A 24,143-nucleotide genomic window follows, 5' to 3' on the forward strand; every position below is an offset into this window, starting at 1 on the left:
ATCCCTATCGGGCTAATGTGGCCAGGCTTTTATAAAGCTGCCTTGACTTGTGGTTGGGTGGGCTGCCCCAGGAAGGATGTGCCCTTGCAGAAGGTAGCTGTCTATGTTCAGGTTCTCCCTGGAAAGGCTGATGGGTGAAGGCTACAGGTTACCCTGGAAGGGAGACCTGGGCTGCACATCAGAGCCCATCTGCTTTCCAGCATGGACATGTTGCAGCTCCCGCCCCAGCCCTGCCACACCATCACCGTCTCCAGCACACACAGCCCTTCTTTGTTGATTAGGGTTGGTTGGACTGTTCTACAGCGTTCGTTGACTCAGGCCTTGAAGTACAATAGAAAGCCCTAGGACAAAGCAGGCCCGGTTTTGAGGCTGGGCACAGAGGCTCATGCCTGTAATCCCAGCACTTCGGGAGGCCAAGGCAAGAGGAACATTTGAAGCCAGGGGTGTGAGATCAGTCTGGCCAACACAGCGAGACCCAATCTCTACAAAAAGTTTAAAAATTGGCTGGGCATGGTCGTACATGCCTGTAGTCCTAGCTCCTCGCGGCAGGAGGATCACTTGAGCCCTGTAGGTCGAGGCTTCAGTGAACTAAGATGCCACAGCGCTATAGCCTGGGCAGTTTTGAGTGCTGCCTCTACCATGTAACTAGCTTGCCAGTCAAGTCATTAACTATTCGAGGCCTTAGTTTCATCTTTCCTGAAATGGAGCCAATATACGTAATTCCAAAGGTTGCTTTTAAGTGTAAGTGAGAATATTGGCAGAAATTGGTTAGCACTGAGAGAGGGAATGTAAAGTGGAGGTTAAGTGTACGGCTTAAGAGCAGAGTCAGGAAACCTAGACTTGCATCCTGGTTTCTGAGTTGAATGTTCCAGGGTAAGCTACTTAATCTCTCTAATCCTCATTGTGCTTAGCTCTAGAATGGAGGCTTGTTGAGAAAATTAAATGGAAATGATAACGGCAAAGCAGTCAGCACAGGAGTATGCTCATAGTACTCATGTGTTCATTCCACAGCAAAGTGTTCACTCTTCTGCACTCTTTGGATCTTCTCAGCCCCATCAGGTTCCCAGGTGAAATGACCCCAGCTCAGCAGGCCAGTTGTCTTCAGTGACACCCAGTGAGGCAGGAGGTGGGACTTGACTCCGGAGGCAAGACTCAACTCCATAGACAGGACTTACACACCGGACCAAATTGAGGACTAGCTAAAACAGGGATAGGGTGGGCGCACCTTTCCATAAGACGTGTCCACCAGTGTGTCATGTCAGTTTGCCATTTCCATGGCAACACCTAGAAGTTACTGCCCCTTTCCATGTCAATGACCCAACAACCTGGAAGTTACCACCCTTTTTCTAGAAATTTCTGCATAGTCCACCACTTAATTTGCATATAATTAAAAATGGGTGTAAATGTGATGGCAGAACTGCCTCGGAATTGCCACTCTGGGCACTCTGCCTGTGGGGTAGCCCTGTTTTGCAGGGATCATCACCTCTGCTGCTGTTGTACACTGTCCCTTCAATAAAAGTTGCTAACACCACCAGGTTGCACTTGAATTCTTTCCTGGGCAAAGCCAAGAACCCTCTTGGGCTAAGCCCCAATTCTGGGGCTCACCTGCCCTGCATCACAAGCACACTGGAAGGCCACAAGCTCCCAGCATTTTCATCCATAAACAAATCTCGGCAATACCTCTGATGATGCCTGAGAGCTTAGGTGTTTGCTCCAGTGACGCTTGCACTCAGCCTTTTTTGAGTGAGACTTGAACTTGATTCTGAGGCTGCTCCTTCATAGACAGACTCATTATTTACTTATTTATGTATTCACTCATCTATTCATTAATTTATACTCTTAGTTTGGTATCAACATCTGTAAAATGGGGATGGTAATGTGGTGATATGGAAGAAAATAAAATAACTCCGGTATTGTTCTTACTATTTGCCTCTGTATTGTCATTGTTATCATTCCTTTGATAACCATGAGCACCTGTCATGGGCCTGGCGCTCTAGTAGGCTCTCAGGATGCACAGTGACGCAGTCCCTGCTTGCTGGAGACATAAGAGAAGTCTCCAGCCACTGACATCTGGGTGTTGTAATAAAGCAAGAACAGTCATGGACACTGCTAAGTGTTGATGCCAAAGAGCGAAATTTGTAGTACCAGAACGTTCTTTCCATGTGTGACCCAAAGTTTTGGCTTCTGAGGACATTGCATGCCCCATGACAGTAGAAGTGGTGCGCTGAATATGCCAGAAATAATGGTACAGTCAACTAAGACCTGGGAGTATTGTTTGGAGACATCTCAGTATTCCTAAATCATTTTCCCATCATTAAATAAAAATCTTCCTTAATGATAATCTGAGAACTTCTAGTCAGCCCCATTTCCATTAGTAGAGTTGGCCGTTGCCTGCTAAGAAAATTTAGGTGGTTTTTCTTGGGATCAGTGGATGGACTTAGGATTATTGTGGGCCATCCTTGAGATATAATGACAACCTTGGTGAAAGTAAGACCACAGGGCCTATCTTCAGGCAAGTGCCTTGCATTTTAATACCAACCTTACCACGTGTGTGTGTTTCCTGGGCCTGCCATAACAAATTACCGCAAACTGGGTAGATTGAGAGTCATTCATTGTTTCATGGTTTTGGAGGCCAGAAGTCCAAAATCAAGGCGTTTGTGGGGTTGGTTCCTTCTGGAAGCTACGAGGGAGAAACCATGCCATGCCTGTCTCCTGTTTTCTGGTGACTGTTGGAAATTTTTGGTGTCCCTTGGCTTGGAAACACCACATTCCAACCTCTAGTTCCATCTTTACATCACATTCTCCTCTGGCTTTGTGCCTTTCTCTCTCTTATAAGGACAGCAGTCATTGGACTTAGGACCCACCTAGTTGAGTATGATCTCATCTCAGTCCTTATCTTAATTACATCTGCAAAGACGCTGTTTCCAAATAATGTCACATTCGTTGGTTCTGAGTGAACATGTTTCTAGAGGGACACTATTGAACCCACTGCACTGCATCAAACGTATGGGTGTGCTTTCTCTTGGCCTTTCTCCTATTTGCCTTCTCTGTGTTGGGAATTGTGGCTTCACACCCATCCACTTATCCCTGCATGTTGAGCATCGTCTCTTTCCTGATGAGCAGAAGGATGATAAAAGTGAGGAAACTGAGGCACAGGCTTGCCCCAGGTTACACAGCTAGTTATGATGGAGGGTGGATTGGAAGCCAAGTGCCCCCCAGCCCCCACCCCACAACAGCTGTATCTAGCCTCTGGTTTATTCTTCTTTCCCCCCCCGCTCACCACATGTCTTCTCATTTTGAAAACCCAGTGGCTAATAAAGTAGATGAGTTTCAGAATTGCAAAACATTGTGGTCGTGGTCTTTGCCCATTGTGTAATCTTCACAGTGACTAGAGTGTTTGCAGTTCCTAGGAAGTTCACCCATTTCCAACAGTGTCCCAGGGTCAAGCTCAGATGACCTGTGGTATTTTTATACCCATATATGTGTCAATGTTTATAACTTTTAATGTTGTTGTCAGGAAGCACCAAGGCATGTGGTCGTTCACAGATGACAAGGACAGAGGCTCTGGGAACTGAGTTGCTTGCTGAGCTTTAAACCCAAGTCTATTTGTAAGTCTGGACTGAGTCTTTGAGAAAATGCAAAGTAACCTAGCACAGTGTCAGACACAAAATAGTCAGCAAATAACCATTCTAGATTCAGGCTTCTGAGTCCAAAGGAAACAATTCTCATCTCCAATTCCCATCTTTAAATTTTAAAATAAACTTTTTTTTAAGAGACAGAATCTCACTGTGTTGCTCAGGCTAGAGTGCTGTGGCATGTTAGGTCACAGCAGCCTCGACCTACCAGGCTCAAGCGATCCTCCTGCCTCATTCTCCTGAGTAGCTAGGACTATAGGCATGCACCACCATGCCCAGCTATTTTTAAAATTTCTTGTAGAGATGGGGTCTCACTGCATTAGCCAGACTGGCCTAAACTCCTGGCTACAAGTGATCCTCTTGCCTTGGCCTCCCAAAGTGCTGGGATTACAGGGGTGAGCCACCATGCCCAGCCTAAAATAAACTTAGTGTCAAAAAATCTACGTGAGGCCAGGTGTGGTGGCTCACCCCTGTAATCCCAGCACTTTAGGAGGCTGAGGTGGGTGGGTCACCTGAGGTGAGGAGTTCAAGACCAGCCTGGCTGACATGATGAAACCCCATCACTACTAAAAATCACAAACATTAGCCAGGTGTGGTGGCATGTGCCTGTAATCCTAGCTACTCAGGAGCCTGAGGCAGGAGAATGGCTTGAACCCAGGAGGCAGAGGTTGCAGTCAGCCGAGACTGCACCACTGTACTCCAGTCTGAGAGACAGAGTGAGACTCTGTCTCAAAACAAAAACAAAAACAAAGAAAAATCTACTTGAACCAATTAAAATTCCCGTTCCCAGCTAGAATTCTAAATATTTTATAAATAAAGTCTTCAGAGCCTAAGTATTCACTAGAACCAAGTGGCCCCGTGTTCTTAATGGGTGGAATATTATTTTGAATCTTTCTATCACCTTTTCTTGATGAGAGTTACATTGCTGGGTGAAAGCTTTTTATGCAACATCATCATTGTTGAACAAACAGATGCTTAGCATATTTAGGTTGGAATGCAAGGGAACTAAAGGTAGGGAAGATTCTTAAGAAAGTCTACTTTCTCTTCAAGAATGCTATCAAATTGAAAGGTAATTCCTAAAGAACAGGCATTTGTAAATTAGGGAGGAAGAATTGAAAAAGATTCCTAGCAAGAAACATCATAAAGGGGCTTGTGATAAAGCCAAAAAACTGAAAGAAAAAAAAAAGGAATTAGAAACAGAGAAAAGAGGCTTCGTGTTGTTTGTAAATTTGTGAATAAATCTGTTAAAGAAATACTGGATTCATATTCAACCTGGAAAACAGGGAAAGGGCTTTTATTGCATGCTTAGAAGTTTGAATACACTTTCACTAGCTCTTCGTTATCTCAAATTAAATCTTAAATTGAGCTTGTGGTTCTGTGAATTAATACTCCGGCCGTTCAGCCCTGCTGCTGAGGTCATTCAAATCTAATGGTGGAAATGGTCACAGGGTCAGGCCTTGGTTGGTGCTGTATAGAAATGCCTTAATGATGCCGGCAGATGTTTGCATTCTGCAGCTGGGGCGGCCGGTGAGTCGGGGACTGCAGGAAGAGAGGAGTTGATGATCACATTATTGTATCAGCCGCCTGTGTGAATGAGGAAGGACAGACTCCCACCCCATCCCACCATTCCAGGTTCAATAAGAGGCAGGTGCTTCCTAAAGCAGAAAAACGTAAGGGAAGTCATCATCGCTTATCATCGCCTGAATGTTCACCATAGTGACCCACATCTCAGGATGCTGCAAAACGAGAGGTCACCTGTCTGTGTAATCGCATATAGCATTCTAAAGATGTTCCATTCATTCAACAAATGTTTAATAAAGGCTTCATCTGAAGTTTAATGGACATTGTTTGATAAAACAGACCCAGCCACTGGTGTCAGGGAGTTTATATAAAAGTATGCAGGTATCTGTGCAAATGTGTGCATTTAAGGCCCGCCGAGCCTGAGCTGATACGCATGATTTAACTTTGCTGTTTCTCTAAGGGGATGGAAGGATTGACTACCCTGAGCTTCCTAGACTTAATATTTTCTTTATTTTTTTCAAGACAGAATCTTGTTCTGTCTCCGAGCTAGAGTACAATGGTATGATCATAGCTCACTGTAACCTCCAATGCGTGGGTTCAAGTGATCCTCCCACTGCAGCCTCCCAAGTACCTAGGACTACAGGTGAGAGTCACCATACTGGGCTAATTTTTGTTTTCTATAGAAATGGGATCTTGCTATGTTGCCCAGGCTGGTCTCAAACTTCTGGCCTCAAAGCAATCCTCCTGCCTTGATAGACATCTTCATTGTAGGTTTCTAGCCTCTGAATCCAAATTTTATTTTTCTAGTACTTTTATTTTACTTGATTGAAAGCTTGAAATAAAAGTTTTTAAAAATCCATTTGATTTTAAACAATCTTCAGAAATATATGAAGGTTAAAAATAACTCTCATTTTAGTTTTTGTAAACAGTCCACTCCTACACGTAGGCACATTTAGATGCTTCATTTTGACTATAGAAAGTTTTTCTAATAATAAAATGACCAATGATGATGAAAGTTTTATTGACTCAAATGTGTGATTGGTTGATTTACTGGATTCAGTCCAAGCTCCTCCCAAAGGTTAGCTCATTGACTCTAGAACTCTGTTTTCTTTGTTCTTTCATTCCTCTAATCAATATGTATTGTTCACTTGGTACATGTCAGATACTTTCCTAGGTGCTGGGGAGAAACAAGCAAAGTACTTCAGGGCCTGTATTAGTTTGATTTTCACGCTGCTGATAAAGACATACCCGAGACTGGGAAGAAAAAGAGGTTTAATTGGACTTACAGTTGCATATGGCTGGGGAGGCCTCAGAATCATGGCAGGAGGGGAAAGGCACTTCTTACATGGCAGCGGCAAGAGAAAATGAGGAAGAAGAGAACGTGAGAACCCCTGGCAAACCCATCAGATCTTGTGAGACTTACTCACTATCACGAAGATAGCACAGGAAAGACCAGCCCACATGATTGAGTTACCTGGCCCTGGGTCCCTCCCGCAACATGTGGGAATTCTGGGAGATACAATTCAAGTTGAGATTTGGGTAGAGACACACCCAAACCATATCAGGTTCCTAGGCAACTTTGTGTGAAAACAGAACAGAGAGGAAGCGACACACCTTTCCTTTAGGAGCAATTTTCGGGTTGCTTTTGTTTTTATTTGTTGTTGTTTTCATTCCTGGTAGTAATAGTAACAGTAGAAAATGGCAGTGTTATAGCCGTAAACAAAGTGGTCTGTGCTTTCTCTCTCACCATCCCCTAAACCCTACAAGGCTGGGGGAAGATGGTAATACTCATGAACAACTCCACTTTATAAATGAGGATGCTGGCACTCGGGGAGGTCAAGTGAGTTTCATAAGGTCATAGAGCAATGAAGTGGCAGGGCTGACTCCCACCCAGGTCTGTTCCATGGGCGGCCTCTTCTTACCGCACTGTCCTGACTTGCTGTAGCGAGATCTAAGAAAGGCACAACCTGCTTTCCTTTTGATGGTGTGGCAGCGGCATGATGGCCGCGTGAATTTCCAAGAAGAGGATGTTGGTCACTGATGGCATCTTCAAAGCTGAACGGAATCAGTTTCTTACTCAAGAGATGGCTAAAGATGCTACTCTGAAGCTTAGATTCAAGTTACACCCATTAGGGCAGAAACCATTATCTTAGCCACCAGAACACAAAACGTTGTTGGTGAGAACAGCCGGGGATTCTGGAATTGACTGCTGTAGTTCAGAAGAGATTTGGCTTCCCAGAGGGCATTGTAGAGCTTTATGCTGAAAAGGCGGCCCCAGAGGTCTGTGTGCCATTGCCCCGGGAGAGTCTGCAGTACAAACTCTTAGGAGGGCTTGCTGTGCCGAGGGCCTGTAATGGTGGGCTGTGGTTCATCATGAATAGGGGGACCAAAAGCTGCAAAGCTGTGGTTTCTGGGAGACTCTGAGGACAGAGGGTCAAATCCATGAGTTTGTGGATGGCCTGATGATCCCCAGTGGGGACGCTGTTAACTAGTACATTGGTGCTGTTGTGTGCCATGTGCTGCTCAGATAGGGTGTTCTGGGCATCAAGGTGAAGGTCATGCTGCCCTGGGACCCAGCTAGTAAGACTGGCCCTAAGAGGCCTCTGCCTGACCACGTGAGCATCATGGAACCCAAAGGTGAGATACTGCCCACCACTCCCATCTCAGAACAGAAGGGTAGGAAGCCAGAGCCGCCTCCTCTGCCCCAGCCAGTCCCCATAGCATAACGGGCTGTCCTTGGCAGTTGTATTTGGAGTCTGGATGTTACTATGTAAAGACATTTAATAAAATGTTGTGCAAAGACAACCGGGCATGCCTGTAATCCCAGCGCTGTGGGAGTCAAGGCGGGCCGATCACTTGAGGTCAAGAGTTCAAGACCAGTCTGGCCAACATGGTGAAACCCCGTCTCTACTAAAAATACAAAAATTAGCCAGGCGTGCCCTGTAATCCCAGCTACTTGGGAGGCTGAGGCAGGAGAATCGCTTGAACCCGGGAGGTGGAGGTTGCAGTGAGCCAAGATCGTGCCATTGCACTCCAGCCTGGGCAACAAGAGTAAAACTCAGTCTCAAAACAACAACAACAAGAACAACAGAAATGTATTCTCTCACACTTCTGGAGGCCAGACATCCAGAATCAAGGCAGGGCTACACTTCTTTTGGAGGCTGTAGCTAAGAATCTGTTCCTTGCATCTTTTGTTTCTGGTGGCTGCTGGTGATTGTGGGCTTGTGACCATATAACTCCAATCCCTGCCTCTGCATCCACATGGCCTTCTCGTCTTCTCCTGTGTTCTCTTTTCCTGTCTGCCTCAAATCTCCCTCTACCTTTCTTCTATGAAGACACTTGTTTTTGGATTTAGGGTCTTCCTGGCTGATCTCATCTCAAGATCTGTAACTGAATTACATCTGCAAAGACCTGATTCCCAATAAGCTCGCCGTCACAAGTTGCAGGGATTTGGATATGGAACTGCCTTTTTGGAGGCCACCATTCAACCCACATAAGAGTACAGTGGTGAGGCTTGGCATGAGGTCACAGTCACAGCCGCCCCTCTCAGCAGCTATGTGACAATTCTGGATTCCCTTAGCTGTCCTCTGCGTCACTCTCCCTTTCCCTGTAAATGGAAGTGGTATTCATTGATCACACACACTACATGCCGGACACCAAGCTATTATGTTTTTTTGAATGTTTCTTCCTTCCCTCTTGAGGACTAAGCAGCCGGGTTTAGATGATTTCCTCCCCATATCGCTTTCCTGCCCCCACATGTTATAGATGGTGCAAGGGAACCAGAGAGCTTTGATCCCTGGTTTCTTTGGTCACAAACTTGCTCTCCTCTCCAGAACTCCAGGTTGCCTTTCTGTGGAAGCTACATCAAATTTAGCTGTTCCCCCCAACTGCAAAGTACATAGGCATCAAGTGAAAGGGTAAATGAATGAAAACCTGAATGGCTGATCCTCTAAGACAGTGAGAGCAGATGTTAATTGCTCACTGGCCAAGTGCTAGGCTCTGTGCTAAGAGCTTCACACAGATGACATCAAAACACCATGTGTGAGGAAGCATGATGATCTTGACCATTTTAAAGATGAGGAAGGTAAGGCTCGGTGACATAAACTCACAGAGGAAGTGGAGCTGGAGTCTGTGTGGCTCCAGGGTCAGGTGTGTAATCTCCAAGGCTGTCCTCTGTTCTCCATTTCTCCTTAACACATTTCCAGCCCCATTTTCTGGCAAGGAGACCCCAGGGCTCAAAGGAGCTGGAAGAGCGAGGTCTAAGAGAAAAGGGCTGGATGTGGTGGCTCATGCCTGTAATCCCAGCACTTTGGGAGGCCGAGGTGGGTGGGTCACCTGAGGTCAGGAGTTTGAGACCAGCCTGGCCAACATAGTGAAACTCCATCTCTACTAAAAATACCAAAAAAAAAAAAAAAAAAAAAAAAGCCAGGCATGGTGGTGCATGTCTGTAATCCCAGCTCCTCAGGAGGCTGAGGCAGGAGAATTACTTGAACCTGGGAGGCGGCGGTTGCAGTCAGCCGAGATGGCGCCACTGCACTCCAGCCTGGGTGACAGAGCAAGACGCCATCTCAGAGAAAAATAACAATGACAACAACAACAAAAAACATATGGATCCAGCAGCCAGTGTTGTTATTTCAGGATGGGAACCAGGTACTGCACCTCCTCATTAGGAGTCAGAGTAAGGGGGCTAAGCTGGCTGACATGACAGGGAACAGAGCTGCTGTGGAAATCGTCAGGTTATGAAGGGAAATTAGCTGCTGGGTGTCAAGAGGTGCAAATTGCTGCAGGCATTGGCAACTGGGAGCCCTGGTGTGTCTATTAGCTCTTCAGGCCGTGAGGCCTTAATGACACCCCTGCCAACACTACAGGAGGCAGCAAGTGACAGTAGGAATGAGAGAGGCCAGCTAATCTAACCTAACGCCCCACGCGGGTTGGGGGCTGGGGACTCCAAGGCCTGGCTTCTGTTCCCTGTCACAGTGGCAGAGACAATGACAATAAAAGCACAGCCTCCAGAGAGAAGAGCCTTTGATGGACCTGGGTGTTAATCCAGGGGCCAGGCAGAAACTGGGGGATGCAGAATAGGAGGTTGGGCTGTAGGTGAGTGAGGAGAAGGAATACGGTTGGGACCAACCTGTAGGCAACACGACCATGTTCCGGATTCTACCACCATCATCACCATTGGTGTTACTGTTTCCTACCATCTGTCTATGGGGTGTCCCCCATCTAAAGTCCAGCACTGCACTGGGCAATTTTTGTTGTCATTAGTATATAATTGTATATAATAATAATTTAATTTATAACAATATATGATATTTATTAAGGTCCTACTATATACCAAATTCTATCGGACACATGTCCTAATAATAAACATGATATAATCTATCATTATAAAACTTCACACTCTGACCTTTATTAATTATGTGTGTGCCAATTATGTGCAGGGAACTTTATTAATCGTAGTTAGCAATATTGTCTCTAGTCCTCCAACCCTATAAAGTGGGCCCAATTATTATTTCTCTATTGCAATTGCCATTTAGCCTCAGCTGGATTGGAAGCTATGTAATGGGGACTCTCAGGCCACTGTCTTTTGAGCAGCATTTTCTGCATTCTATTTGCATTCTTGTATGTAATGCTAAAATGTAGATGTAGTTTTCCCCCTTTTACAGATAAGGTAATCAAAACTTTTAGAGGTTAAAGGGACTTGCCAAAGCGACAGAGCCATGAATGGCAAAGCTGGGATTTAAAACCTTGGCCTTCTTCTCGTGGGCATTCCACCCCATCATAAACTCCAAACATCATAAGTAGAACCGTCATAAGTCAGGGTCTATCTGGAAGATGGATGGATGGATGAATGGATGGATGGATGGATGGAAAGAGAGAGAGAGACAGATAGGCAGACAGATAGCTAGACAGACAGATAGAGATTTTAGAAACTGGCGAATTGGCTCACACAATTATGGAACCCTAGAAGTCCCAAGAAATGTAGCCAGCAATCTGGAGGTCCAGAAGGGCCTATGGTAGAACCCTCATCCAAAGGCAGGATACAAGCATCCCAGGTTGAAGACAGTCAGGCAAAGAGAGAAAATTCTTTCTTACTGAGACTTTTGTTTTATTCGGGCCTTCAACAGATTAGATGAGATCCACCCCTACAGGGCAGGGCAATCAATTTTACTAAGTCTACTGATTCAAAGGTTAGTCCGTTGCAGAAACACCCTCACAGACACACACTCAGCAATAATAGTTAGTCAGATATGTGGGCACCCTGTGGCCCAGTCAAATTGACACCTACCATTTTTTTGCCTTCTTTTTATTTTTGATGTTGTCATCCTGTGTCGAAGACACATACAGTCAATCATCACACCTTTCCCTTAGCCTGTACTAGATTCTGTGCCAAGGATTTTAGAAAATCATGTCTCATTCAGTTCCCCTAACAGATCTAGGAGTCATTATCCTCCCCAAACTAAGGAAACAGAGACCCAGAGGTTCAGAGTATCCCAAGATCCTACAGGAATTGCAGATTGTAGCCAAAATTGGAATTCCTAATTCCAGAGCTCCTCCCTCCTGCTAGCATTTTTCTTTGAGTAGTTTTATTAATGAGACAAGCTGTTGAGCGCCAGAGCAACGCTGCCTCTAACAAATACCATCTGACATATACATTCAGCAGAGGAAACATGACGTGAGGTCTGGGGCTTGCTTTAAAATACTTTGGGGCCAGACACAGTGGCTCACACCTGTAAGCCCAGTGCTTTGGGAGTCTGAAGTGGTAGGATCACTAGAGATCAGGAGTTCAAGACCAGCCTGGGCAACATAGGGACACCCTCATCTCCATAAAAAATTTAAAAAAAAGTAAACAAAACACTTCTGCAACAGCAGCAGCAAGAGCTGCCGCAATGAAAGAAGAAAGAAAAGGAGGGACAGGATGAAGAAAGGAAAGAAGCAGTGTTAACATTCCAGTAATGTTTGCATCTGAATATTTATATGAGGTTATTGTCTTCCCTTTGTGTATGTTTAAAATTTTCAAAATAAGCATATTTATATATACACACATAAAACATATATGTACATATTATCATAATGCCTACCTGCTCTTGAGAAAGTAGGGCCAGATGGCTGGGGATTTCTCTCACTGGTTTCTATGACTCTCCCCTCCCCCACTTTTTCTAAGAAATGGTAGTACCTATCTGACTATTTTCATGGCTTCCTGAAGAGGCCTCAAAATTAGAGTAAACAAATTACCCATTACCAGGGAAGCCTCCTTCCCCCCAGCAGTTTCCCAGCATCTTCTTTCACCTCTAGGAGATATTTTCCAAGGTCACTAAATTAAGCCTTCAGACAATCGAAAAATTGAATCTCAGTACATCTATTTTCCTAACAAAATTTCTGCAGCACCGATTGGGGCTGACAGGTACGGCCGTGCAGCTTTCTGGGCTGTTCAGGTCGATTTGGCCAAGGAGGACAGCATCAGCCTGTATTGGAGGGAACATCTGAGCAGCTCGGGGCCCCCTGGGAGTCAGAGAGTTCCTTACCTCCTTGCCACTGTAAATGACTATTTCTGTCGTTTGCAGAGTATCCGTTTCTTTCTCCTCCTACAGCCCCATCCTCACCCTCTATAGCTGCCGGGTCAGGTGCCTCATCTTCAATTATTTATCAAAAGGGCCACTGCAATCATTGCAAACACGTTTAGGAGGATTTGGAAACCATGTTCTTTTAAAGGGCACTAATGATGCAGCAGTCATCACAGTGCTAGTGGAAGGAGAGGGCAGAATGTGATGTTTTGGCAGTGAATTCTGGAAGAGAAGAAGGGACTTCGTTCCAAGCCCCCCAGATCTTGCAGCTGTCACAGTCTGGCTGGTGGAGGGGCTTGCAGAGCTGAGAACCACTTAGAATTTGGGGGCTGAAGACCCTGGCTCTCTGAGTACCATCTCTGTGACTTTTGAGGTCATGTTTGCCCTCCAGCCCTCATTTTCCCCTTTACAAGCTGTGTCTTAGCTAGTGCTTTCAGCAAAGAATACCCTTAGGCTCCTGGAGGATTGATATCCCCTGAAGTAGCCCCTGACCAGCCTCCAAGATGTATCCTAAAAGCTCCTATGGAAGTTTACATTTAACTCAAAATATCTTTGTTCATGTAAATGTAAAAATGATGTCTTAAGTTGCTTAGCAGTGAATAAAATGGATGCTCTAGGGGGATGCAGTGAGTTTATCCTGTGGCTTTGAGTATACACTGGTACCCTACATGGGAGACCCCGGTGCCCATGCCCAGGTGCACAAAGCCAGCATCAGTGACCTGCACACCAGGAGGCAGGCTACATGATGATGAGGTGCAAGTCCTTAGGTGGGTCACTCAGTCTGTCTTTTCTTGAGTTTTTCTCATCTGTGAAAGAGTGATCATAGTACTACTTCTGTTGAGAAGAAGAAATAAGATAATTTATGTAAAGCACAAAGCATAATCCCTGGTATTCAATAAGTACTCAGTAAATACTAGTGAAAATAATAATTATAACTATGAACTCCTGAAGCTTTTACTGAGCATCTATCTGTAGCACTGCATGTCAAGCCGAGCTAGAATGCAGTCTCTTAGGAGACACGGGGGATGAAAACATCCTTGGCACGTTCGCATGTTGGTGATCTCTTTGTAATTTTCTCAAAGACCCTTCCTCTTTCCTCACTTTTGGTGATAGCTACCTGTGTTGCTCTTGTCACTTTTGCCTGGATCCACTAACTCACCACCAACACTTCTCCATTGCTGCCTAACAAATTACCCCAAAATGTAAGCACTTAGAATCTCATTGTCTTTGTGGGTCAGGAATTAGGGAGTGGCTTAGCTGGGTGGTTCTAGCTCAGGGTCTTTTCTGAAGTTGCCAGCAAGCTGTTGGCTGGGGCTGCAGTCTCAGAATCCTTGACTGAAGGGGAGGTTTCATGTCCAAGGGGCTCACTGACGTGGCTTTTGGCAGGAGGCCTCAGTTCTTCACCATGGGGGCCTCTCTGTACAGCTTCTTGAGCAGCCTCACAATATGTCATCTGGCCTCCTACAGAGTGATGATCTCAGAGAGAGTGTGAGGAAGATGTGGCATGGCCTTTTAAGCCCCATTCTTAGACATCATGCCCTGTCAAGTACTGTAACTTTAGCTACGTTCTATTGATTGGAAGTATACCAGTAAAGATCATAGTTAGGAGAGGGGAACCTGGCTCCACCATTGGAAGGGAGGTCTATCAAAGAACTTGTGGGCATATTCTAAGACCACCACTCTCTGCCACTCCACATGCCCTGGCTCTCCTAATGCCTGCTTGCTTCACTGGTTCGGCTATTGGCAGTGGCATGGAGGGTGGGAAAATGCGCCCCTGTCTCCTTCCTGGATTAGAAAAGTCATCACCCTACTAGTGTGAATCCATGTCCTGTGGCGGCCCTCTCAGGAGGGAATGCAATTAAAGAATGGACAACCCAAGGGAATCATGTGTCACGGTGGAGCGTAGAGGCCAGGAGGTGAGTGGGGCAGATGCCTTTAGAGTGGAAGCCTGGAGCTTCCTCTGTGATATTCATTAGAGAACTTCCCCCAAAGACAGATGACATCCATTTACAATTATTTCAGCAGTGACTTTTGAGCTTAAGCAGTTCTATTTATTTCTCTCTCTGAAAGTAAGAAACTTTCTTTAAAGGATTTCTGCCGTTTGGACAATGTACTATGTCCCCATTGGTGTTATCAGTTGGTGGGATACAGAAAAGCAAAGTGGCCAGGCTCAGCCTTTTCTCTCGATTTTTTTTTTTCCATTTTTAAGACAGGGTCTTACTCTTTTGCCCAGGCTGTAGTGCAGTGGTGCAATCACAGATCACTGCAGCCTCCAACTCCTAGGCTCAGGCAATCCTCCAGCCTCAGCCTGCTGAGTAGCTGGGACTACAAGCATGCACTACTGTGCTTGGTTAATTTTGATTATTTTTTTTGTAGAGATGGGGCTTGCTTGCTTTTTTGTCCAGTCTGGTCTTGAACTCCTGGCTTCAAGCAGTCCTCTCACCTCATCCTCTCAAAGCACTGGGACGACAAGCTCTTTCTTTTTTTTATACCAGTCCTCAACTTGCATTCTTTCCTGCATACAGCTTGTTTCTCCAATGTGGCTGTTGTTCTCATGTTTACTTAATGGCCCGGCCATCTTCTCTGCCTCCTCCTCCTGCTTTCTATTCTCCTTCCTTGTCATTCTCCTCTTCTGCGAGTTCAGAAAACTGGGTTACAATACCTACAACATGCAGTGAGGACACTCTTTTAGCATAACCCCAGTAGGCTTATGGTGCTTGAATCTGATTTTTCATAGTCTTTCATTTGTTAATTTACTGCACACATCCTTTCTTTTGTGCATTACTGACATGTGTAAGAATCTTGAATATCTGTATGGTGCTTAGAGATTTCACAGCAGTTTATTGAATGCTATTACCTCAATGCCTCCTCTGTGAAATTGGGTATGACTACACCCATTTTGCTGATGAGGAAACTGAGACATAAGAGGATCCAGTAAATTACCCAGAGTCACACAGCTCACAAGCAAGTGCAGGCTTCCAGCCAAGGTTTGCTGGCTCATGCATTTCATGCCTTTTCTATCGTACCATACAGGCACTTTGTCTCCCAGTGGAATGTAAGTTCTTTGAGGCCAAGGATTGTGTCTCATTCTGTGTTGTATCCCTTTGGCTTCAGCCTCATTGTCTTACATTTATTAAGCATTTGGAACATTTCAGCTGAATGAGTGAATGAGTGAATGAGTGAAGCCATCAGTCAAATCAGAACACTGCTTACACATGCATCCCAAGTCCAGCTGTCGAACGTCTGGAACTGAGCAGTATGGAGCCTGTTAAGACCAGCGATGCTGTGGCCTGAATAACAACGGGATAGGATCATTCCCTTCTTCTCATAAATCTTGTAAATTTGCTTTGTTTCTGCTGAACAGGGTCCGTGTGTTCTGGGAGCAAACACGGAGAGGCCCAGAAGGCTGATCTGGGACCACGTCCCCACTGAATGCTGCCCTGTGCTAAGTCTGCAGAATATTTAAATAAGGGGTTAATTTATAAAGTGAGCTACAGGAAAGTTTCCAGGATTGTCGCGCATGCGTCTCATAAATCGGCACAAATTGAATCTAGGTTTCTGTGCCCGTCAGCTCCTAGGTAAACCAAAATTTATTGAGAGGTGTGTAGGTTGCCATCCAAAGAAACATAGTAAATGAGAAAAGTGTATCTTCAGGGGGTCTGTAAACAAGGTCTGAAGGCTGGCAGCAAGGACAAGGGTCCGCAATGTAAAATCCCCGTTGCCGATGATCGGAAAGTACAGTGTAGTTTATTGCAGATGGAGACAGGGTTCCAGGAATTCTTGATCTTTCTTGAACATTCCACTGACTTCTTAACAGAATAAAGATTTTGTATATTGCAGAGATAATTTATAGATACAGGTACAAAGGGGATACAGACAAAGAGGAAGGCTAACTTCAGGATGTTGCATATGTCAAATCATTACATTAGTTTACCCAGAACCAAAAAAATTATGCAATGTATAAATATGAAGCTTTAGTTTTTAATGATTGTTCATAATAACATTGTTATGATAACGACTATTTGTAATAATCATGCATACCACCTTAGTCTGAGCAATCATATTAGCAGTTCATAATTATTGAAGGGCTATCAGGAACCAGACACTGTGCTGAGTGTTCTACAGACTTTATTTCCAGTCTTTTTTTTGTTTTGTTCAGTTTCCACTCAAATTTTTAAGGGGGTTTGGAGGGCGTTAATGTGCCCATTTTACAGAGGTGGAGGAGGAAGCTCCAAAACTGAAGCCCAAGGATCTTAAGGTAATATATGGGCTTGAATCCAGTGTATCTTGCTCCGAAAGCCTTGCTTTTGTCATTATCCAACATTAGCTGTCATTATTCTAGTGGCCTTCTTACTGCCTAGAAAACAAGTGCCAGCATTCTAGTGAAATTTATTCACCTACCGAGATTATTTAATATTTTAGTCTGCAGCTTTTATCCCTTTAGCTACAACATTCAAAGTATTGTTCAGAATATTCTAGTAGTAAGTAGAGGCTTAAAATCCACACACTGATAATGGTCAAATCCTCTTAAAGGGGCCAGCGATAAAAATGACTTTAAAAGGGAAATATTCCTTCAATGTTACAAGTGCCCATGAGCATGTTAGTAGAGCAGTTTTGTGTTGAAGAAAGAGAAGGTGGAGTTATACTGAATACCCCATGAAATCACACAATCAGCACTTAAGAATGTTCACACAGTTGTTCACACACATATTGATATCAGACCTTATAGCAGTCCTATTGGCTAGATCAGTTATTATGAATGTGTTTTATAGAGTAGGAAACAGAGATGCGATGTGACTTGCCTAAGAACACACAGCACTTCTGAAACTCACCCTGTGCTAATCTCATCTCGTGAAGAAATTGAGCAAACTAGGCTCGAGGGAGAAACAAAAACAACAACAACAGAAAATGTGTTGCCAAAATATTGCTAGCAGACATCTAGAAAAATGTCTTCAACTTCTTTTGATAGGAAAAGAGGAAAAATTCAAATCTGAACTCAACATATTTATTTTTTTGCTTCTTACTTTTTACGTAAGCAGAGCTCTGAGTTGTATCCTCAGATATATTTGAGACTAACAACAAGGAAATATAAAATTATGTTACTACCTAAGCTGCCACTTCTTCAAAGCCTCGTTATTCTTGTTCCCTTTAATGTATTTCAATTCCAAAATACACAGTGACATGAAAATTGTGTATTCAGATTGTTTTATTGATTTGTTGAGAAAGTGACCTTGTATGCACGCATGAAAATGGAGAGATCTATATATAGCGCCTGGCCTCTTCTTTGTAAGGGTGTAACAAGAGTGGTTAACATGAATTTTTTTTTTTTACACTTATATTTACTCTTCCTTTGCATAGACTAATAGCACACTGATGTGGGATCCAGGGAGGACTCCTTGGAAAGTTGTACCACTGTGGCCTAGGGATGGACAACTGACAGGGCCACACGAGGAGCTAAAACCTTGTGCCCCATTTGCAAAGCCAGTGGCCCCGGCAGAGATAGGAGACCCTTTTTGTGATTTTGACAGTGGTTTCCCTGGAGTTGAGCTCTCCTGAAACTTATTCCTGCAAAGACATACTACTGTGGACCGACCTGAAGGGCGGCATCCACTGTTCTAGTAGGATCTCACGTTGGTATTTTCAGACACTTCTGCCCCTTGCCATGTTCAATAAGTCATCTGTGTTGTTTGGGAGGAAAGAGAATGAGCATCCCTCAGTTCCTGCACTGCACCAGGGCTTGCCAATATAGTACCTCATTTAATTCCTGCTACCATCCTTGAGGTGGCTGGCATTAGGTCGTTTGCTGGGTGTAGAAAATGACATGCAGAAATACTGTAGCAGCCCACTTAATATCAGGCAGCTAGTAAATGGCAGAGATGAGGCCGGACCCCAGGATTTCTGACCTAATTTCTGATCTCCTTAGTTATTCTATACACCAAAAGCCCCTGTGGTTTGGATTCCTAATCACAGGACTGAGATGAAACAGAATTTCTTAGCATAGGGGGCCAAGCAGTAGATGGGCTTTTGCGAAGAACTTTTTTTTTTTTCAGAGTTTGAGGTTGGCAGCTAAAGATGAGAGGTGGAAGGTCAAGTGCAGCAGAAGAGAGAAACAGGGAGAGTGGAGGTTGTTCTCTAGAACACAGAAGCCGCTTCTTCATCCCACACAATGGAAACCAGAGCCCAGGTAATATTAACGAGAAGTTCCAGAATTGCAGATGGCACTTTGCTGCTTAGGGAGGGGGGAGAAGAAGAAGGAGAAAAAGAAGAAAAAGAAAAAGAGCAGGTGGAAACTTAAAAAAAAAATGGTTAGCTGCATGTAAATGGCTTTTATTATAACTGCTAGGCTGAACCAGAAGACTTGAGCTATGTAAAAATGTCACTTGCTCTTATCACGGTTCATAGAGATTACCTTTCAACGCGAGTTTCATTTTCATTTCTTCCAACACTTAGAGAAGCGAGCGAGGCAATGACTCCTTTATTCCCTAACCCTCGCCCAGCAACTTGCCTCTTCCTCTGTGTTTTGTGTCATTCTGTATGATATTGCATCAAGGCAATTCACGGCAGTGGTTGAACCAAAAGCAATTTAAGTCAAAAATGGACAAATATGGATGTCACTTAGAAGGCTTGTTCAAAGGTCTTTGACGTCGCTCAAAGCCTGAACACTTCTCAGGAGTGAGATGCTTTTTTTTATTTTTTATTTTTATTTTATAGCAGTGCAAGATCGAAGATTTAATAGACTTCTTAGTGAGGCATCTGTGTGGTTCCATAAATAGTTTTAGAAACTATTTATTGGTGAACCAGATATTTTGTATGATATACCAAGAAAGAGGGGCTGACAAAGATTGAGTGATTAGAAATCCAAGGTGAATTTCTATATATTACTTTGACTTGGTAATTTGTGATAACAATAGCCACCATGTATCTGTACTTCCTAGATTTGGGCATGGTGTTAGGAGTCTTATATTTATTATTTTACTTAATTTTTATAGTCATCCTGCGTAGAAATATCAATAAATATAAAGGTAAGTGTTATTGTCCCCATTTTACGGATGAGAAAACGGAGTCCCAGGGGCCTACCTGCTCAAGGGCACAGAAAGCTTGAATGAGTAAATTTACTGTGTGTTGTTCCAAAGGTTTCTGCAAAGGTCTTTTCACCTCCCAAGTCTGTTCTCATTTTGAGAAAGACTGGCCCAGTTAGAGGCCAGGAATCCATCTTGGCCGTGTGCCTTCTGCTTTGTCTCTGGGGTTGTGGGGAAGGCTGGTAGCTTGAGAGCCTTCTCCTTCAATTCTGTCAGGCTGCATGCACATTGGAAGGTAGCTTTTCAGGTTGTGGTGGATGGTGGTGAAGCAGAGGGATGCAAAGCAAGGTACATGGAGGGCTGTGCCTTGATCATTCCCAGGAAGCAAAGCGAGCATCAAAAAAAGAGTAGTTGGACCATGGCGTTGCAGAGTGGCAGTGAACCAGGAACAGTACCCCACACCCTGGAGGGTCAAAGAGCTGACTTCGGAGAGACGTTGGGTGCTCCTACATGTTGATTCTTAGAGAACTAATGACATGATTGCATCTTAAAATGTTGAGACTTACACATATATACATTAAGAATATTTTCTTTGGCTGCAAAAGAATTATAAAAGAGTGAAAAATCCAATCCCAAAAGATTACATTGGTAGGATTCCATTTACATAACATTGTTGAAATTAGAAAATTATAAAAATAGAAAACAGATGGCTGGGCACGGTGGCTCACTCCTGTAATCCCAGCACTTTGGGAGGCCAAGGCAGATGGGTCACCTGAGGTCTGGAGTTGGAGACCAGCCTGACCAATGCAGTGAAACCCCATCTCTACTAAAAATACAAAAAGTTAGCCGGGCGTGGTAGCGCACACCTGTAATGCCAGCAACTCGGGAGGCTGAAACAGGAGAATTGCTTGAACCCAGGAGGCAGAAGTTGCAGTGAGCCCAGATCGCGCCCCTGTACTCCAGCCTGGGCAACAGAGTGGTACTCCATCTCAAAAGAAAAGAAAAGAAAACAGATGAATGATTGCCAGGGACTGGAGAGGAGTGGGAGGTGAGTGGGAGCCAGAGTGGATATAAAACAGCAACTGGAGGATCCTGGTATAGATGGAAATGTTCTGCATCTTGACTGTCTCAATGTCAATTTCCTGGTTGTGAAATCGTACTAGAGTTCTGTGAGATACCACCTTTGGGGGGAACTGGATCAAGGGTGCATGAGATTGTTGTATTATTTCTTAAAACTGCATGCGAATGTACACTTATCTCAAAAATAAAAACTTTCATTAAAATCAAATAACTGCTCAACATTTGGGCGGAAAAATCAACAAGTAAATTCAAATCACCCATGAGCCCACCACCCAGAGAGAGTCACCACTTCTATTTTGATATATTTTCTCTTCCTCCCTTCCAGTCTCTCTCTTCTGTTCCTAGATATAAAATGGAGAGGTTTTAAAATGTAATTACATCTAACTCTCCCTTGGCTTGGTAATATCCAACCTTTGCATGTCCTCAGAGAGGTCCAAAGGCTGTGCTGAAACTTGTTGGTTTGGCATTGATTTTGACAAAAGACAGCAACAAGATCCCCTTTCTAGGAACCCATGTGGATTACTATGGATTCAGAAAGGATGCATTTTATGTACAGGGCTGTGACCTTTTTTTTTTCTCCCTTCCTCATGCTAATAGGTGTTAATACTTTGCAATAAATATTACTTATGTCTGTGAATTGAACTGTATCCCAGACTGTCAGCACATATTTATTTTCTCATTTTAATTTCTCCAGGTTCTCACTGTTATGGAGGGTGGAGAGGGGGTAGAATAAGGTTAGGCTGGAGGGCATATCTGATTTGGAAAATACATCCCTGGTGATGTTCTTACCAAGTGATATGCTTGGTTGGTGATGATAAATTGGGACTGAGGAATGGGTTAGGAGAAGGCTTGGAGAACCCAGCTCCCAAAAACTGTCTCATCATCCTCTAGAGATATTTCTCCAAGTGCTTTTGTTTCCAGTGGCCTCCCAACCCCAGGCTCTAGCGAAGCCTTCAGGCAGGTAAGCGCACAAATCCTACGTTTTCTAGTTAACCATGTATTATTAGCTAGTGACTTAAGCAAGTTGCTTCATTCTTCTGATCCTCCATTCCCTTTTCTGAGCCACAGTTTCTTCGTCTTTGAGTAGAGTTAACAAATTACTGGCTGTTTGAAAGATCAAATGAGTTAGCACATGAGAACATGCTTTGCACAAACAAAGTTGTGTGCAAAATAAGTTATCATTATGGGATGGGAGAAACCCTTTGTGGACATTGCCTCCCAGTGGACCCTCAGTGTGTACTTGTGGAATAATTTTTTAATATAAAATAATTACCATCGCTAATCCTAACTGTGCACATTCTTGACTCTGTGGCACTGAACAAAATCCTGAACCTCTCTGTGCCTTGATTTGTTTCGCGTCTTGTTCTAGTTTTGAAGAGTGATTCTTGTGTGAATTCAGGGAGAGGAGGCATGAGGCATGGTAAGGACACTGTTCGTCTCTGTTTGACAAATTCATTAGGCCCACAGTCGATGCAAAAATCCTCATGCCTCTGCAGCACAGTTACAATGAAGAGGAGTGATGGTATGGCATGATCGCACTACTAAGGGAGGCTTATTACATAGTGTCTACAGAGCCAGTGGTTTATTTTGCATTGTTTATGTCAGCATTAAGCAGTATTCTTACACAATTTGTAAGTCTTAAAATTCGCTATCTACTCTAGTAGTTGCTCCAACTGTGATGTGCTCACAAATCACCCAGGGATCTTGTTAAATTCGGATTCTCATTCAGTAGGTCTAGGTGGGGCCTGAGATTCTTTGTTTCCTTTTCTTATTTAATTTTTGTGGGTACCTAGTAGGTGTGTATGTACATATATATGTATATATATATATGTGTTTTTTTTCAAAAACATTGTGGGTACATAGTAGGTATATATATATATAGTCTGTGTTTCTTATAAATTGGTGATCCCCCAGGGGATGCCTGCCTTGTTGGTCCGGGTAACACTCTTTGAGTAGCAAACATGTAGATGTAGTTCTCAATACTAGGACTACTGCCATTGGAGGAGGCATTTTGGAAATTTGGAAAGGCATTTTGGTGGCCTTTGGTACTTAGCAGGTGGGGTCCCCGGGTCCATCCTGTGATGCCATAGGCAGCCAATATAACAAAGAACTGCCCTCGTCCCAGTAACATACACGTGTGCCCCCGGACATTCATTTCGATAAAAAACTTGTTTCCAGTGCTCTGACCCCAGAATTCACTGTGCTTACACAGATACACAATGTGCACTGAGTCTTCCAGAAATGCAGGGGCCTTCTAAATCAAGGGAAGATTGTGTGGTGTTTTGTTCCAATCTTTACCAAGGTCTCAATACTATCTTGAAACATCATGCAACGCTGCTTATAATATTTGAGTCACCATAACATGTGATCTCTCTACATATGTAGCTGTTTTTATTCATGGTGATTAAATAATTGTGTGCTAGAGCTGCCCTCAGCGAGCAGCTCATGAGAGCAGTTTTTGCCTATTTCTTCCAAAATCTACATTCAGTGATATCGTGTTGGTAGCTTGAAACTGACCATGGTGGGAATATTTACACCATGGAAATTGGCAAATGCTACTAGTCAGGATGATTGTTGTAGTTTTCATTTTGTAATTTTCAGAGTTGGTTTATCAATATGATGTCTGTATTAAAATATATGTAATGCTGCTTTCAAAATGTTAAGTATTATGAGGATACATTAACAAAATTCTGGTGAACTTTTTGTCTTATGTTTCTTGAATCCAAAGCTATAACTAGGTGCAAACATTTGACTATTTCATTATAGGCTTCTGATATACTCCTGTCTGAGCCAGTTACCTTTGAAAATGCGTACTATTTTATTGTCAATTATGTTTTCTTTAAAAAAATTTATAATTATGACATATTACCTTTGCTAATTATGTGTGTGAGTAGATTATGTTATTCATGAATTTTATTTCAGGACCTTGGTAAGGGGTTATAAAATATTTCTTTTGAAACAAGGGTCTTGATTGTTGGGCTTGAGTGTCCTGATGTAATTAATGCACTGGGCAGAGCTGGCAGACGTATGGGACACCCAGCTATTCTCTGGAAGGGAAGGGATATAAGAGACACACTATAAAGGTGAATGGTAATTGGCATCTCCCCTTCAAGGTGATCAGGAGGATCTGAGCTGCCTGGGTGCCTTTGTGGAAGTGTGTTTTGAACTGAGGTTAGAGAGATCAGCAATGTATCTCTTAAAGTAATCCAGGAGGAGTTCATTTTCAACTGATTCAGCAATGGAACACTTGAAGAGGAGGAAGCCAAAGTTCAAAATGGGTTGGGTGCAGTGGCTTGCTCCTGTAATCCCAGCTTTTTTAGAGG

General features: G+C 43.7%; 1 protein-coding gene and 1 pseudogene across 3 annotated transcripts in view; both read left to right on the plus strand.

Annotated features, from left to right (window-relative positions):
* The window catches only part of WWOX (WW domain containing oxidoreductase), a 1,126,706-nt gene that overhangs the window by 729,123 nt on the left and 373,440 nt on the right, over positions 1–24,143 (plus strand). Inside the window, exon 9 of one of the 3 annotated variants that reach the window (XM_030819185.1) lies at positions 18,772–20,447. The exons of the other annotated variants lie outside the window; for them this stretch is intronic. Within the exon in view, the coding sequence (XP_030675045.1) occupies positions 18,772–18,909 (138 nt within the window). The 3' untranslated portion in view covers positions 18,910–20,447. Of the gene's footprint in view, positions 1–18,771; positions 20,448–24,143 lie in introns of those variants that run through there. 3 annotated transcript variants of the gene reach the window in all.
* LOC105739450 lies at positions 6,852–7,956 on the plus strand (annotated as a pseudogene).

The sequence above is a fragment of the Nomascus leucogenys genome, chromosome 2 (assembly GCF_006542625.1).
Source record: "Nomascus leucogenys isolate Asia chromosome 2, Asia_NLE_v1, whole genome shotgun sequence".
NCBI lineage: Eukaryota > Metazoa > Chordata > Mammalia > Primates > Hylobatidae > Nomascus > Nomascus leucogenys.